This window comes from Ahaetulla prasina, chromosome 2 (genome assembly GCF_028640845.1).
Source record: "Ahaetulla prasina isolate Xishuangbanna chromosome 2, ASM2864084v1, whole genome shotgun sequence".
NCBI classification, from domain to species: Eukaryota; Metazoa; Chordata; class Lepidosauria; order Squamata; family Colubridae; genus Ahaetulla; species Ahaetulla prasina.
The window spans coordinates 75608247-75625707 of record NC_080540.1 but is presented as its reverse complement, the minus strand read 5'-3'; the positions used below and the strand labels follow the sequence as shown (position 1 = coordinate 75625707).

General features: G+C 35.6%; 1 protein-coding gene across 1 annotated transcript in view; it reads left to right on the top strand.

Moving 5' to 3' along the window:
- Positions 1–17461, top strand: part of DOCK3 (dedicator of cytokinesis 3) — a 167453-nt gene that overhangs the window by 114238 nt on the left and 35754 nt on the right. The window contains exons 34-41 of the mRNA XM_058167839.1: positions 2492–2518; positions 2634–2729; positions 3177–3237; positions 4937–5030; positions 5625–5773; positions 7548–7634; positions 9713–9817; positions 16242–16383. Coding sequence (XP_058023822.1) covers positions 2492–2518; positions 2634–2729; positions 3177–3237; positions 4937–5030; positions 5625–5773; positions 7548–7634; positions 9713–9817; positions 16242–16383 — 761 coding nt within the window. The remainder of the gene's footprint in view (positions 1–2491; positions 2519–2633; positions 2730–3176; positions 3238–4936; positions 5031–5624; positions 5774–7547; positions 7635–9712; positions 9818–16241; positions 16384–17461) is intronic.

Below are 17461 nucleotides of genomic sequence, written 5' to 3'. Positions count from 1 at the left end.
TAAAAATATTAGTGTCATCGATAGCACAAACCTAATGATTAATATATAAAATGTTAATAATTATCTGAACTAAATTAAATCTGAAGCATTCATTTCTGAAAGCTCAGATTTTTTTTAAAAAAATTTTTTTTAACCAAAGCCGTCCTTACCTGCAGAAAATGTCGTGTCAGGCCACTACATAGCCACTATTTCACAATATATAGATATACAACTTACATTACTGAAAAATGAAATATTATACTAGAAGCAATGAATCTATATATATAAAAGCGAAATTTCTCTCACGCATCATCACAAAATCTCTAGATCCGTAAAGCCTACAAACTTGAAATTTGCCACGTATGTTTCTCTTGGCTTCTAGGTGCTCACTAAGAAAGGACTTTTTGAAATGACCATCATAGCATTAGTATTTCCTTTATTATTATTAACATACTCTGATGCTAAAGAGTTCTACTCCCCCTCCCCACCTGAAAAGAAATCTGTTCCAAATGCAAAACACAAGCAGAGGAGAGAGTTTCAGTTTTACTTTCACAGCAGCAAGTATGGGATAGGATAGGGGAGGCTTCTGTGGGGCAAGCCTGAGGGAGAGAAGTGGGATAGGATAGGATAGGATAGGCTTCTGTGGGGCAAGGCTGAGGGAGAGAAGGTGAGAGGAGAGGCCGATTGTGACTACTCATTAATTTTTAAGCTGTAAGTTTTTTTTTTATTTACATTTATATCCCGCCCTTCTCCGAAGACTCAGGGCGGCTTACAGTGTATAAGGCAATAGTCTCATTCTATTTGTATATTTACAAAGTCAACTTATTGCCCCCCCAACAATCTGGGTCCTCATTTTACCTACCTTATAAAGGATGGAAGGCTGAGTCAACCTTGGGCCGGGCTTGAACCTGCAGTAATTGCAGGCTGCTGTGTTTTAATAACAGGCTTCTTACAGCCTGAGCTACCAGTGTCAATTTATCAAGCCCGATCACATAGTTTCATAGCGGAGCATGGGTATTCAGCTAGTTGAACTATATTACCATGCACTGTTTTCAATTGCTGCATTCTTTAAAATATTGAATATTATGAAAAGGAAGTTTGTATCTTTTTAGGGAGAAAAGACATATTGCTTGTAATTAAAACCTCAAAGAAATAGTGCAAGATCAGAAGATTTGGAGAGACCAGGCCCATAGATATACCAAGAGTTGGACTTGACTGAATGGATAACATCATCACAATACTAATGCTCACTTTCTAACTTGAGCACCAACAGTATCACTGAGCATGGGGTGGGGAGGGGAAGGGAAATCAGCCTGATGGATACAATATCACAGTGTGACCTCTGCTTTTTTCTCAGCAATACGTTATTTCTACAGTAAAGGAAATATGTGTATGTATTCTGCAAATGTATATAAACTACCTACATTCCAATATCTAGCTATTATAATTCTACCTATTATAATCATAATTCTAATCAATTCTTTTTCATATTTTGTTACCGTATATACTCGAATATAAGCCGATCCGAGTATAAGCCGAGGTCCCCAATTTTACCCCAAAAACTGGGGTAAACTGGGGACTCGAGTATAAGCCGAGGGTGGGAAATGAGGCACCTACCGGTTGGGGAAACCCTCCCTCCCTCAGCTGAGAAGGCTGGCGGCTCCCCCGCCCCGCCCTCTCACTGCACCGGCAGGGCTTCCCCGCGCCGTCCGGTAAAATGTGAAAAAAAGAAAAAAAAAAAACTCGAGTATAAGCCGTATATACTCGAGTATAAGCCGAGGGGCTTAAAAAAAAACAAAACTCGAGTATAAGCCGTATAGACCCGAGTATAAGCCGAGAGGACGTTTTTCAGCACAAAAAACGTGCTGAAAAACTCGGCTTATACTCGAGTATATACGGTAATTCTATTTCCTTAATTACCAACAATAATATAGTTTCCACTCTCAATGTTATTACTTTCCCCATCATTTCAAATATCATTTTCTCCAATTGTTGCCAAAACTTTTTAACCTTATCACAATTATACCATGATCTAGAAACTAGATGTGATTTTTAGAATAGAAGAGTGGAATTCTGAAATGTGGAAACTAGCTTTAAATGATAAAATGACATGTGATATTAAAATTAAAAGTGGTGTGTATAAAGAAGATATTTTCTGGAAGACTTGGAAACCATTTGTGGACTATGCGCTTGGAACATTGGACGCTTCAGTACCTGTACCTCGAGAACGTGGATTTTGGCAATCATGAGGATATATCCGAAGACCCAAATCTTCCTTTTATGTATAGCACAAGGGTGTAATAATGTATTTTCTTTTTGTTTGTTTGTTGTAAAAAAAGTAATAAAAAAAGTTAAAAAAAATAAAATAAAATAAACTACCTACATTCATGAGTAGCAGTAGTGTAAATGCAATCTCTAGACCAGGCACAATATTTTCTTGGTATGAAATAATAATAGTGTATCATCTTAGTTCAATAATTTCCTTGTCTTTGCTTCATGCAACGTGGATCAGAACCCAGCTGTTTGGGCCTTATCCCAGGTAAGATGATTGTTCAGATTTTATATGTAAGTGTTTAGGTATTTTAAGTGTTCTCAAAACTGTTCACAATCAATAATATTTCTGAGTAAGTTACTGATTGTTTACTTTCATACAGCCTGCTAGAAAAGATAGAACAAGAAACTTGGAGGGAGACAGGGGTTTCGTTTGTTACATCAGTTACTCGTTTGATGGAGCGCCTCCTTGACTACAGGTAATGCAGTTATTCACAGTTCATGGACCTCTGATACTGAGCAAGTAATGTTAGTAGTAACTAATGACATAACATTTTTCCCAGTGATTTTTTTCATGCTTATAACAGTGTATGTACATTCTGAGTATCATGAGTTGTACCTGTTTTTAAGGATTTACTATGTAGTCACTTTTTTGTATTTTCACAATAAATGCCTCTCTAGTATATTACATAAATGCTATAAAAGAAAAAGAAAAAAACCCATAGAGAATTAAGACTCTTAAGGACTTTCTTGATGATTTACAGAATCAGGAAGTAAATAAAACTGCTAATCTTGCTCAAACTACATAGTCAAAGTTGTCAAAATACCTTTATGGATTAATTCTTCAGAACTGCCTATATTGTTTTTCATTCTGTAATGGAAGAAAGTTTTGAAATTTCAGCATATCAACTCTTTCTGTTTTTCAGAGATTGTATGAAAGGAGATGAAACAGAGAACAAGAAAATTGGTTGCACTGTTAACTTGATGGTGAGAATCATCTTTGTGACACTATAAACATCATTTTGCCAGGATCAGAAACTGTTTCTTTCAATTCTTGTAATCTCATACTTGTGTCAATGAAAGCATTTATCCTCCTTATATTCTAATATTGCCTTTGATTGTCCCAAACATTGGGGCTTTGTCCAGTGACTCTTGCCTTTGTACTACTGTTCAAAATATCTAAGTTTTAGCTTCATTAGTATTGTCCTGGATGAAACCCAGAGCATCTAGTAATATATCAGTAAGATGGCAACTGAAAATGAACCACTAAGGGAATGTATGAGGCAGCAATAGACCTGGAAGGAAGATCAAAGAGAGTAAGTGCCATGGCAAGACAATACCCTGCATTGAGATGCACCATTGACCAGTTGAGGTGGCTGACTTTGAGAAATTCTACCAGTGTCTGGAAAGGGTTGGATTAAAAGACAAAACCAATGGACTGATTATAGCAGCATAAGAACAGACACTAAACACCAAATCCATAAAAGCAGGGATTTTCCACACTAGACAGGAACCAAGGGCAGGCTGAAGAGAAGCCTCAGAGAAAGTCCAACATTTTCTCAGGCAGAAACATACACTAAACCAAGTAGCTGGCATTGTGTACAGGAACTTCAGCAGAATGTATGGTCTAGACCTCCAAAGTCCAGATGGGAGGTTCCGCATTAGGTTGTAGAGACTAAGATCTTGTGGGACTTTCAAATCCAGATGGACAGGCAGGTATTGGCCAGTCAAGTGGGTAACATGGTAAAAGACAAAGATCAGAAGATAGTGGTAGTGATAGATGTAGTAAAGCCAAATGACAGCAGAATCAGGAAGAAGGAATATGAGAAGCTGGAGAAGGGCTTGAACTAGAGAGAATGTGGAAAATAAAGGCTAAAGTGGTGCCAGTGGTGGGAGGAACAGTTAGGGCTGTGATTCCTAAGCTGTGAGAGTGGCTCCAACAGTTCCCAGGAATAATATCAGAGCTCTCTGTCCAGAAGATTCAGTGCTAGGAACAGCTAAGATACTGCACTGAATACTCAAACTCCTGGGCTTCTGGTAGGAGACAGGAGATTGAGGAAGACATGTACCATATTTTTCAGAGTGTAAGATGCACTGGAGTATAAGACGCAGCTTAGTTTTTGGGGAGGAAAATAGGGGGAAAAACATCTGCCTACATCTCGCTAGCATCCTTAGTTCGCTAGTCTAGTGTGGAAAATCCCTGCTTTTATGGATTTGGTGTTTAGTGTCTGTTCTTATGCTGCTATAATCAGTCCATTGGTTTTGTCTTTTAATCCAACCCTTTCCAGACACTGGTAGAATTTCTCAAAGTCAGCCACCTCAACTGGTCAATGGTGCATCTCAATGCAGGGTATTGTCTTGCCATGGCACTTACTCTCTTTTGAGTGTGTGCGTGCATGCTTTTTATCCCCTAATTGGGGATAAAAAATAGCTTCTAAGGCACAGCTGATAGGGAGTAGCAATGAGAAAAGCAGGCAAAGCACAGAGATCGCTTCACTCACTAGCGCCTCCTTAGGGCTGAAAAAAAGCTTCTAAAGCATAGCTGAGAGTCGGAGAGAGCAGGCAAAGCTCAAAAGCTTCGAAAAAGCTACATTCGGAGTATAAGACGCATCCAAATTTTTAGCCTTGAAAATATTTTGATTGAGAAATTTTCAGAGATTATTTTTTGAAATATTTTATTTTTCAGAATTTTTATAAATCTGAAATCAATAAGGAAGAAATGTATATCCGCTATATACACAAGTTATGTGACATGCATCTGCAGGCTGAAAATTACACAGGTAAATATGGGAGAAAGTTTTATTTATATATTTACAGTGGTCTTTTTAAAATACGTCTCTTTAAATTTTCATAAATATTTAACTATAGATGTATAATTTACACATTAATTGGTTGTATGAGCATACAGTAAGTAACATATGCATGTTGTTTTCAAGTGGTGACACAATATATTTGGAAGACATTCTGTATTTTTGTAAGAAGGTTGGAACTAATTCTCCACTATTGGTTTACATTACCAATGTCTCTGCATAAATACTTAGATTAGCAATTAGCAATTTGAGGTGCACTTAAGCATAGCTGGAGAGTTTCAGCTAATTTATTTTAATTGCATTAGGTGATTGTAGAGCACAACTCATACATACAGTATATTAGTTGTTTGTAGAACACAATTCAAAACGCACTGACGATGTCTCATTCATTTTTCTTTACTTCAGCATAACATGATTAAATATTCACTTTCCTTTTTCTAGCAAAATGCATTTTTATCTGATTCATTTAGGATTTTCATAAATTTTTAGTTCATCTATTTGCATATTTATACAAGTTGAAATGTTTTGATATTGTTATGCAAGGTTCATTGCTTGTTTTGACAGAAGCTGCTTTTACATTACTTTTATATTGCGAGCTACTACAATGGGAGGATAGGCCTCTTCGGGAATTCCTCCACTATCCATCTCAGACAGAGTGGCAACGTAAAGAAAATCTTTGTCGGAAGATTATTCATTATTTTAATAAAGGCAAGGTCAGCAAATGTTATTAGTAATTATTTTCAAATTTTATTAGATAGTCTTTTCTAAAGCCAGAACTAAATGTTTTATGCAAAATTACTGGAGGATACTCAGATATATTTACTTGTCAGGAGAATCATAAAGCCATTGAATCATAGTGTATGGCCATTTAGGCTTTCAAATCTAGTCTCCTGATTGTTACAGGTTTGCAATTTAAGCATTTTTGACAATTAATTGCTCAGTTTCTATATAAATATAGACTATATCAATATCCACTGAAGGGAAACCAATCCACTTACTTAGAATTAGTTCTAATTGTCAAAGTGCTCTCATTGTTTAGGAAGTTTTTTGTAATATTTAATTAGAATCTGTAACTATTTCCCAGGTCACACATATATTTTTAAATTTATTTTTATTGCTTTGTAAACTAATGACAGAACACAATACATCGACAACAAAAAAGAACTTAAAAAGTCCTTTATAAAAGTGAGAAACACAATGGATAAAAATACAATGTATCATTTTGGCAGTAAATAGTTGCAATTCTATATGTAGTAATCTATGTAATCTAATTAGATACATTAGATATGTAATCTAATGCAATTATTGAGGGGCCTTTAGAGCTCTTGAGTGTGGTTGTTTTCTTGCAGACGTTTCATTACCCAAACTAGGTAACATCATTACTGGAGTGCCATTGTTGATGTTACCTAGTTTGGATAATAAAATGTCTGCAAGAAATCAACCAAGCTCAAAGATCCTCAAGGACCCATCATTTCAGCTCTGAGCTACAAATATTCTCCTTTATTAATACAATTATTCAAGTACATACATATTTCTAATATATTTATATAACTACCATGTTTTAATATACTGTCTAAATAGTCTAAATTAGTTCCATATTTAATTATATATTTCTATACACAAACCCACACATAAATGTACATGCACAACTACAATTATTTTTCACAAGCAAAGAACTCATTAATAGACTATTAAGGATAGTTTGTGAAGCAGTCATGCCATCTTGAAAAAAAGTGTAACTGTTTTAACAATGCAACTGTTTTAATGATGAAGAATGCTATTTAAACATTCCCAACTTTCAAAGAAAGCTCTTTTCAATTATTTGTTTTGAACTATTAAATAAATATAGATTTTGCATTTCTGCTAACAGACCCTATTTCTGTTTAAAACTGTGCTAGGAAAATAGTGCTCAATTTAAGAAAGCATCATGTTACAGTAATTCAGTCAAAGAAACATCTGCTTTTCCCTCCTGAAATAAGAAGCATGTGCCATTACAATCTAAGTTTGAGTCATTGTGTACATAAACACAAACATACACACAATATTATTTCTTCCCGAGAAGGTGAATAAGGTAATGTTTGAGTAAATATTTGTATACAACAAGAAATGGAAACATAGAATTTAGATTCATCTGCGCATTCTTTCCTATACTTTCTTGCAGAATTGTTGTATTGAGCCTACCCTATATTTTAGTATCTGCTGTTATTCAGAGTTAGGTATTGTTTTGATAAACATTTTTTAATTTAGGATGGTATCTTTTGTCCAACTCAACTAATCTTTCTGTTGGCCAGAGCAGAGAAACCCCAGAGTCTATAACTCTGACTGGCTAACAAATAATAAAGGAGCTCATTAAGAATTGTTAAATGTTCACTTATTTTTCTTGTCTCCATTCTTTATCATAGGAATACATTTTTCTTACTTAACTTTAATTAGATATTTTTTGTGTATAAAATCCTATTTCATCTCAGTTTTTAATCTTTCCTTTAGAGCTGGGAATTTGGAATCCCATTATGCAGAGACCTGGCTACTCAGTATGAAACATTATATGATTATCAAAGTCTCAGCTGGATTCGAGTGAGTGATGCTCAACTTTCCTGCAGGACATGATATTTTGCCAGTTGAAAATATACAGGCAGTCCTTGGTTAATACCACTTGTTCAGTGATCATTCAATGGTGCTGAACAAGAGGTGGCTATGACTGGTCCTCAGAGTATCAGCCATCCCAGCACCTTGCACTCAAATGATCATGATCTGAGTGCTTGGCAACCAGCTTGCACTTACAATGGTTGCTGAATCCTACAATCATGTCATTGTGATTTGCAACCTTCCCTGTGGGCTTCCCATAAGCAAAGTCAATTACCTCAGTACCTTTGTTCTTGCCTCAGCAACTACTGCCCCAAGCCCTGTCATACTATTCTGTATTACTCTGGCTACCCACACATCTTCTTTCTCCCTCTCCCACCTGGCAGCAGTCACTTACTTGCCTGCTGGCTTTCTTGTAAGCCACTTGGGACTTGCAACTTGCAAGACCAATGCCAACTTCTGCACTGACTTTGGTTGTTGGAAACCATAGGAAGTTGGAAGAAGTCACTTTCTTAATCACAATCCTCACTTCACAAAAGCAGGGATTGCTGTTGCTAAATGTGATGTTGCACTTTATATAACTGCGTCACTGAACAGTAAAAATTCTGGTTGTCACCATAACTCAAGGATTACCTGTACCATTCTTAGCAACTAAATAAAACACTTGTAATATATTTTTACTGTGTATATTAGAATGGCTCCATTTACTAAGTTTTAATTTAAAAGAAAAGCAGCCACTAAAATAAAATATTCAAGTATTGTTCACTTCTGGACTTTAAACATGGTCTAATCGAGATGTTAGCCCAACTTTTGTACCTTCTTTCCCTTATTTAGTTTATTGAATGTATTGTATAATCCATTTGGATTATGGCATCCAAAATAGATTTCCCACATTTTTCTAAATTTGAGATCTCTTTATCATTCAGATTCTTTGACAAAAATCTATATTTTATTAAAACAAATATAGAAATCCATGCATTCAGTCTATACAAGGTATAGTTATTCAAATGGAAATCACAGTGATTTGAATTTAATATTATACAAATGAAAATAATTATATTTTTAAATCCTCAAATCAACACTGTTTAGCCTGCAGGCTGCTCTTTTTAAAATCCATTGAAGATAAAGGAATAAAAAAGAATATTTTCAAATTTGTACATATGTTTATATATTTCTACATATATTGCAAGTCTATGTGAGGAATCAGTTTTGATTTTTATTTGAATCTTAGAGAACTTTTCATAACACTTTGTTTAATCAATAGTTAGTATATATGCTTTATACTAAAAGTTGCTCAGACATTCAATCACTTCATGACCCGATGAACTCAGTTTTGCCAAAATTGTCTATTGTTAACTGTTCATTGAGTTCTTTTAACTTTTTTTTTTATTTGCATTTATACCCTGCCCTTCTCCGAAGACTCAGGGCAGCTTACACTATGTTAGCAATAGTCTTCATCCTATTTGTATATTTATATACAAAGTCAACTTATTGCCCCAACAATCTGGGTCCTCTTTAAGTTTGCATAGAAAGTACAATGCAAAAAGAATTATTGTATTCTATACAAATATTAGAAATAATTATGCATAAAATCCTTCTTATGAAATTGAGTTCTCTGTAAAGTTATCTTGAATACATTTCATAATGGTATGATACCATGAATTTTCAAAAACCATGTGTTAATGGTTTCAGATATCATAGTGTTACTACATAGGGTCTAGGACAACTCGCCACAGTCAACTCACTGCAGCCATCTTACTATGGCTAATTCGCCACAGGATAACTTGTTGCCGCCAAGTCGCTGCGGGACAATTTCACTCAAGATAACTCAATGTGATAAATGTTATCCACCACTTTTTTCTTCAACATTATTTGTGTTTTTGTCAAAATAGCCACGGCGAATTAGCTATGGCAAAATGGCTGCAGCAAGTTGGCAGCGGTCAGATGGCTGTGATGAGATGACCACAGTGAGTTAGCTATGGCAAGTTGTCCCATTCAAGAATGCTGTCAGAATTTTTCTCCTAAAAGTACAGCATTTCAGTTCAGTATAAGTTTTTTTCTATCTTTAGAAAATGGAAGCTAACTATTATGACAATATAATGGAACAACAACGGTTGGAACCTGAATTTTTCAGAGTTGGCTTTTATGGAAGAAAATTTCCTTTCTTCCTTCGTGTAAGTACATTTAACATATCCATTACTGTATGAATGCAGTGCAATGTATAATGAAGATGATTTGTGTATTTGAAAGGAATTAAAATTGTTCTACTTTAAAATATGGATTTATCTAGAAAATTATACAATTGATTGATTCATCCCAAATATTGATGTTGTTTCTGCCAGTCTGGTTATTGTCCCTGTTTTGCCAATTTTAACACTTAATGTAATTTTGTAGCTGGAATGTATATACTTTCCTACTGGCTTTTTCATTATTTATAAACATGATTGAGTTTTTTTCATGTAAAATATTGTATGTACAATAAATCTGTGTTTGAAATTTCAAAAAAATCATTCTACAATTTAATAGAGTTTATTTTAATAGAGTAAACCAAGTAGTATTAATTCAAATTAGACTTAGATTCACAGAAGAATAGAATAAGTTTGAAAGAACTTTTAGGATATGAATTCTAATTTCCCACCCCCCACTCAGTATAGGAATCCAAGATGAAGAATCCCAGACAAATGAATGTCTAGCTTCTAGTTGAACAGATCCAGTGAAAGCCCACTACCTCTCTGGTTAATTGGTACCTGATCAAATTGTTCTTACAGGTATGAAGCTTTTCCTAATATTAATTGGGAATTAATTCCTAAAATTAATTGCCTCCTTTTAACTTAGATTCTTTACTCTGTGTCCTGCATTCTGGAAGAAGAAGAAACAGATTTTGAAGTTGCTTGTGACTCTGTGATTGTCACCCAGAGTGATATTCAAACATGAAGGCTAGCAAGCAGAGTTTCAAGGATGCAGCTGTTAGATAAATAAGCTTTATTATACTTATTAGAAAAGTTGTAATTAAATTAAATTAAATTACATGTCAAGCTGCGGAATGTGCTGAGAATTTGAGAACATCTCATTTTCCTTATGACAAACTTATATAAAGGCCAGGAAGCCACAGTATAAGAGAACATGATGAAACACTGGAGTCAGGTTGGTAAAGGAGTACAGCAAGGCTGCACAGGCTAAACTCTCTTCTTTATTCAGTCTATATATTAAGAAAAGCTAGATTGGAAGCATGGTTTTAAAATTAGAGGAAGAAACATAATAATCTGTGCTATGCTGACGATATTAACCTGAGAACTTAAAATGCAAATGATCTCCAAGCCCTAGAACTAAAAGTAAAAAAAAAAAGCACAGTGAAAAAGGGACTAAAATTAAATATAAGAAAGACCAAATTAATGACAACAGGTGAAACTACCAGTTAGAATTTTTCTAACAGTTGTGCAGATAAAAACTAATACAAATTATAAAAAAAGAAAAAAATACAAAGTGCGGGGAAAAAAGCATATGAAAGAAAGAATATAGAAGAAAGAAAAATACAACTATATCCAAAAAAGAAATATAAAGAAGCAACTTCTCTCTTTGCCTCCACAAGTATAAACTATTTTAACAAGTCATCACGTCTCTTAAAATACAATTTCTTCATGCCATATCACATCATTTAGCTATAAACAAATTCTTAAAACCTTGTAATTCAATCCTACTCAGTAAAATTTTATTGAGCATTATCAGAAATAACAAATTCTTTTAAGCCTTGATCAATAATTCAACTTTATATTCATTCCCTTTACTTATAACAATCTTGATCTTTTATCCCTTATATAAATAATATCCTAAAACTTAATTTCTTTTCTTTGTCTCTTCTCACCAAGTCTTTCAAAACTTTTAACAGATGTCCCTTGTAAATCCAATATAAGAAAATTATCCAAATCACTCCATGTTAGATGTTTGTATGTCCTTTTTAATTATTAAAATGTCAGCCAGTTTCATTTGTAAATTCAGTATTTTATCTTTTTCCAGACCATTGTAGTCCTTCATTTTTAAAATCCACATTCAGTTCTACTTCAGTCTTATCTGATATAACTTATTAGAATTGGTCTATAATGGCAGACATTTTTAAAATTATGACTCAATTGTTCATATATCCTTCAGTACATTCAGTGTTATAAGGTATTTGGCTCCATTCTGTATTAACAAATAGATTTTCCTTCTCCTTTAATTGTAACCTTTACTTCATTTTAGCTCCCTCTAGTGTCCAGCCCTCAAAATCCCATACTATCATGTTTGTTTTTTAAGAATTCAAAACATAGGTGATTTTCCCATAGGGATGATTTATTCAATTAATTTCAAAAAACCTATTTAAAGTCCATCTAAGATGTGCAACTAATTTTCACCCATGGTGACTCAATCACCTTTTTTTCTCTTTGTTTGCCCAAATTGTGAAATCTTTCAACTCCAATTAAAATTTCTTAAAGATTGAAGGCATCCCAGTGAATGCCATCAAACTTGCTGCTCTGAAAGAAGAGTAAAAAGAGTAAAAAGGTTATTCCAAAGATGATTAGGAAATCAGCCAACCTTTATGTCCACATAGGCTACATTATAGTTGTGGGCAGAGATGGGATCTCTCCACTCATCACCCAATTGCAAAAATTCTTGCAGTTTACTCATGAAGAGTGGCTGTCCGGAGTAAATGTGATCAATTCCCCAATCTTTCCTTTCTCCAAAGAGATTTCACTGGCCAGGATCTATTCTATGGCTACTAATTTCAACCGTAATGCCATCCCTATAGCTTCAGGGATATCTAGATTCCCATATCCTCACTGAATGTTCAATCAGCTTTAGAATTGACAATGAAGATGGTGAAATGCTCAATAGCTTCTATCTTTTAGCATCAGCTATCAACCGTAATAAAACAAGAAATAGGCTGCATACTAGCACTTGGTAGAACAGCCATGAAAACCTAGGAAACTATATTCAAATGCCTTGATGTGTCTATACCTACAAAGATCACAATTATGCAAGCCATTGTATTCCCTGATACATTCCATGGAAATGAAAGTTGAACTTTGAAAAAGCAAGATAGGGAGACTATTGATGTTTTTGAATTTTGATGTTGGAAAAGATTGCTGAGAAGATTGTGGATAGCCTAGAAAACAAACTGATGGATCATTAAACAAATCAAACCAAATTTTCATTCAAGATACAAATAACTAGACTCAAATTACTCTACTTCAAACACATTATGTGAAGATTCAACTCTCTGCCATAGGATCTAATTCTTGGAAGAAAAGAGAAGAAGATGATCAGCAGCAAGGTGGATGGAGTCAGTTATAGAGGTGATACATGCACCTTTGGGAGACATGAAAGAACAGATTAAGCATCATCCTGGAAAAAAATCTGTATGGTTGCTGGGAGTCAGAAACAGCTTGATGGCACATAATAAATTAAATTAATATATATTGTCACAAGAAGTAAATTTTGAGTTGTTTTCTATTGGCCCAGAATGCAGGATACAGAATAATGAATTTAAATTCCAAGAGGTTTTTGAATATTAGAAAAAATGCTAACTGTAACAGTAGGTAAACTATGGGACTATTTATCTAAGAGATTGTGAGTTTACTTTTACTGGAACTCTTCAAGCAGAGTGGACAGGCATTTGTCAAAGATGTTTTTGATTCCTGTGTTAAACTGTAGTTCGCATTGGATGGTCTAAGCGTTCCCTCCAACTGCATTATTTTATTATTCTATAAAATCTTCAGCTGGATTTTACTGAATCAGGGTTCCAGTTCATTTATGACCTGATAGCCCCAATGACAACCATGGTGGTGTCACAAGTAATAGTGTTCATAACATATGTGGGAAGACACATGCTAGTGGTAATCTTTAATTTAGAGAAGACGAAATGTGATCTGAAAATAAGTAACACTGATATCTTTCCTTTGCCATAATCAAACCAGCTCCTTGTTAAAGTGTCATGGACACTGAATTCTGCATGAGCAACAGGCCTTTGGTAGTTTCCTTACAATTTGGTGGGCAGTTCTATTTTATACCCTCTGAATCTCTGGAATTCAGACATTGAAAAGGTGCTGGATATGATTGTGCACATTTGCCCACTTCATAATCATAGCCCCATAGTAATGGAAAACCAGATATGAATATGACCAAGCTCTTGTTAAAGCTCATGTTCAAGTAAGAAGCATCTGGGATTATTTATTTTTTTTGAAATTGTAGAACTAAAGAAAGCTGTCCAAAAGATTCTCTGTTATAATAAGATGTTGGCCAAACTCATGCTCCTCCTAGTTCCTTTTGGTGGTTAATGAGTGTGAGTGGTTGGCTCCAGGATATCAGCCATTCTTGCTTTGAGGGAAGACATGAAGACACAGCTTTGAATGAGGAGGTGGTCACCTTCTGAAGAAGCTTTTCCTGAACAAATTTTACTTTGTCTCCAACCTTCTCTTTTTATGGAAGATTGTTGGGAACAATGTGGGAAATCAGCTATAGAAGACCCTAAAGGAAATGGTTTATTTGGATCTGTACGAGTTAGAATTTAGGCCCAGTCAAAAATGGGACAAAAATGTTGGTGGTGGAGGATGACTTTCACTAAGATCTAAATGGTGAGAGTGTCAGGAACCCTGACAGAGAGTATGTCTGTTTCAGTCTTATCAAATTCTCTGCAGTGTTTGATACTATCAGCTGTTTGGATTATCTGCAAAGGTTGGATATTGCACTATATAATAGTGATTCTCTCCTATCTGAGCAGGAGGCTCCATAGGATTCAATGCTCTCCCCAGTAATTATTATGAAAGGCACTATCAGTGATCGCTACCATTGGTCTACAGTAAGGTGTTTATCAGAACTATTAAGCAATGGAACAGTCCATTTGACTTCAGTTCTGGATTCAAAGTTTGAGTAGCCATTTGTCTGGGGTGCTGTGAAGATTCCTATCCAGGACAAGGACATGAAGACTTGCAAAGTCCTTTCCAACCCTATGATACTATGATTCTATGAGTACGCTAATGACATACATTTATATATTACTATCCTAGGTTGTAGAAATCTTGAACTAGGGTTTGGAAGCTGTTAAAGATGGAGTGAAATCAACCCAGACAAAATACTACCTGGCTTGAGTATTTATTGTATTAATAAATATTCAGGAAATTTGGAAACATTAGTCCTTGCATTTATCTTGGATGGAATTTTTCTCCCTCTAAAAGAGTTGATTGATGATCTGGTGTCCTTTGCTTAGCCTTTGCCCAGTTGTAACATATTTGTCAGTTATGTCATCACCTATATTAAGATGCTCTGATAGTGGTAGCTCATGTCTTAACTACAATGAAACTGGATTATTATGAACTATTTTACATGGGGCTGCCTCCCAAGATGACTCGAAAGATGCAACTGGTACAAAATCTATCAGTTTGTCACCTCAGAATACATCAAATTTAAAGTTAGTTATGATTGTTAGTGAGTTTCAAAGTGCTAATTGTCACTTATATTACATAGCACTGGAATACATCAGGTACTAGGTTACTAAATTTGAATCTACCTATTTGGTCTGAACATCTAAAGAGATTCTACTAAGAATTCTGTGCCTGCACTATATAAAGTGTCCACTATGGACAACATTGCACAACTTCTCACTACAAGTAATCCTCAAGTTATGACAATTCACTTAGTGACAGTTCAAAGTTATGACACACATACACACACAAAAGTACTTATGATCTAGTCCTGCAGTTACCTATATTGTAGCACTACAGGAGTCATTTACCCTTACAACCAACCAGAGATGCTGCAATAGGTCCTCTGCGTATTTCCCCTCCAATCTTGCCGTGCTCAGTTCCACAGGCACTGGGTCTGCTTTGCTAGCTCACCGGGTTCCATCTGCTTCTACCCACCCTGTCACTGATAACTCACTTACCTTTTGAAGATCTCTAGACGTCAAGATGTTGGTGTAGGAAAGGAGAAGAGGCTGGGCCATATGGCAGAAAAGTGGCCGTCTTTTTTTCAGACACTGGCAAAACTGTTTTCCTTAGATCTCATGTTGTTACACATGCTTCCATCCTCTTTAGAAAAGCCTTTTTGCTCAGGATGGAGGCCTGCAGGGATGTAAGCTCTTATCTATTTTTCTCTTTAGAAATGCTTCTGTCCCTGTAGACCTCAAGATAAATCTCACGTTCTTACATATGATTCCGTCCTCCGTGCAAAAAGAGGTCGGAAGCCTGCAGGAGCACGATAGTTTTGTGTCCCTGCAGGGCTCCATCCTCCATGCAAAAAGACTTTTCCAAAGAGCATGGAAGCATGTGTAGGCACGATTTAAGGGCAGGGATGGTGTGGGGCTCATTCATTTAACGTGATTCACTTAATATTATGACCATAATGGGAAGGCTCCATTGCAGTCGTAACATAAGGGCTACCTGTACTAAGACCATATTCTGAAATATGCCTCCTCTGGAGGCATGGTTTGCGCCTTCCTTCTTTCCACTTCATAAAATTGTTTAAACTGTCTTATTCTTATTTAGTCTGGTTGATAAGTAAAAGTAAGGAGACTAAGGGAATGATTCAGTGATATTTCAATTTTATGTTGCTTTCTTCTCCTTACAGAATAAAGAGTATGTTTGTCGAGGCCATGACTACGAGAGATTAGAGACCTTCCAACAAAGAATGCTTAGTGAATTTCCACAAGCCATTGCAATGCAACATCCAAATCACCCAGATGATAGCATATTGCAGTGTGATGCCCAGTGTATCCTTGATTAATGTTTTAGAATCAAGTTACCAAAGTTGCTGCAAAATTAAAAATATTTCAGAATTAGAACACATTTATAGTAATTTTAATATTTTTCATTGTCTGCTTACAGACAGTTAACTGCAATAGGGTAAGGGGCGATGCTTAAAAACAATACAGCATGCACTGTCAGATTTATCAAATGGAGCTTTGATATTCATTGGATGATTATCATAGATGTTAATTTTTCCTAACTTCATAAAATTATATTCTGTAATTTCCTGGCAAGATTTTTGTTTTTACTTTTAATGTATTTTTATTCTAATATCCCCATCTCAAAACATTTTAGAAGAAGTATGTTGCATATTCCCCCTTTCCCTGTGAAGCAAAATCAAGAAATGTTAGTTGAGATGCCTGTTAAAAAAAATGAGAATGCACAACTAAACATGTTCCCAGAATGCCATGTGATATGTGTGTGTATGTGTGTGTGTGTGTGTATATATATATGCATGTGTGTGTGTATATATATATATATATGTTTGTGTGTGTGTGTGTGTGTACAGAGGTGGGCAGCACATGAATTAACAACTGGTTCAGCCAGCACTGAAAACGTGAGTGCGCACACTGGCTCTGCGCACGGGGGCCACTTCCACGCATGTATATGGCTTAAAAAACACGGCTAAATAGGACGGCATAGCGCCTGGGTGGGTGGTGGGCCCACTTGCAGGTCACAACTACAGTTCAGCCGAACTGGCAGCAGCCCACCACTGTGTGTGTGTGTGTCCGCCCACCCGCCCAGATGTTATCATGGACGCTCTGCGCAAGCGCAGAAAGTTCTGCGCATCCGCAGAAGCGCCACAAGCAATTCCGAACCCATAGGGAAGGTAAGTGGAACCCACTACTGATATGTATATGTATATATCTGTATGTATATGTATATATGTGTGTGTGTATATGTGTGCGTCTGTCTGTTTGTCTGTCTGTCTGTCTGTCTGTCTGTCTGTCTATCTATCTATTTATCTATGGTTAAATTTATATTTATTGACAAAGAGATAAAGAAAGACTGGTTCTCCACAGGAGGAGAACCTGTGGCTTA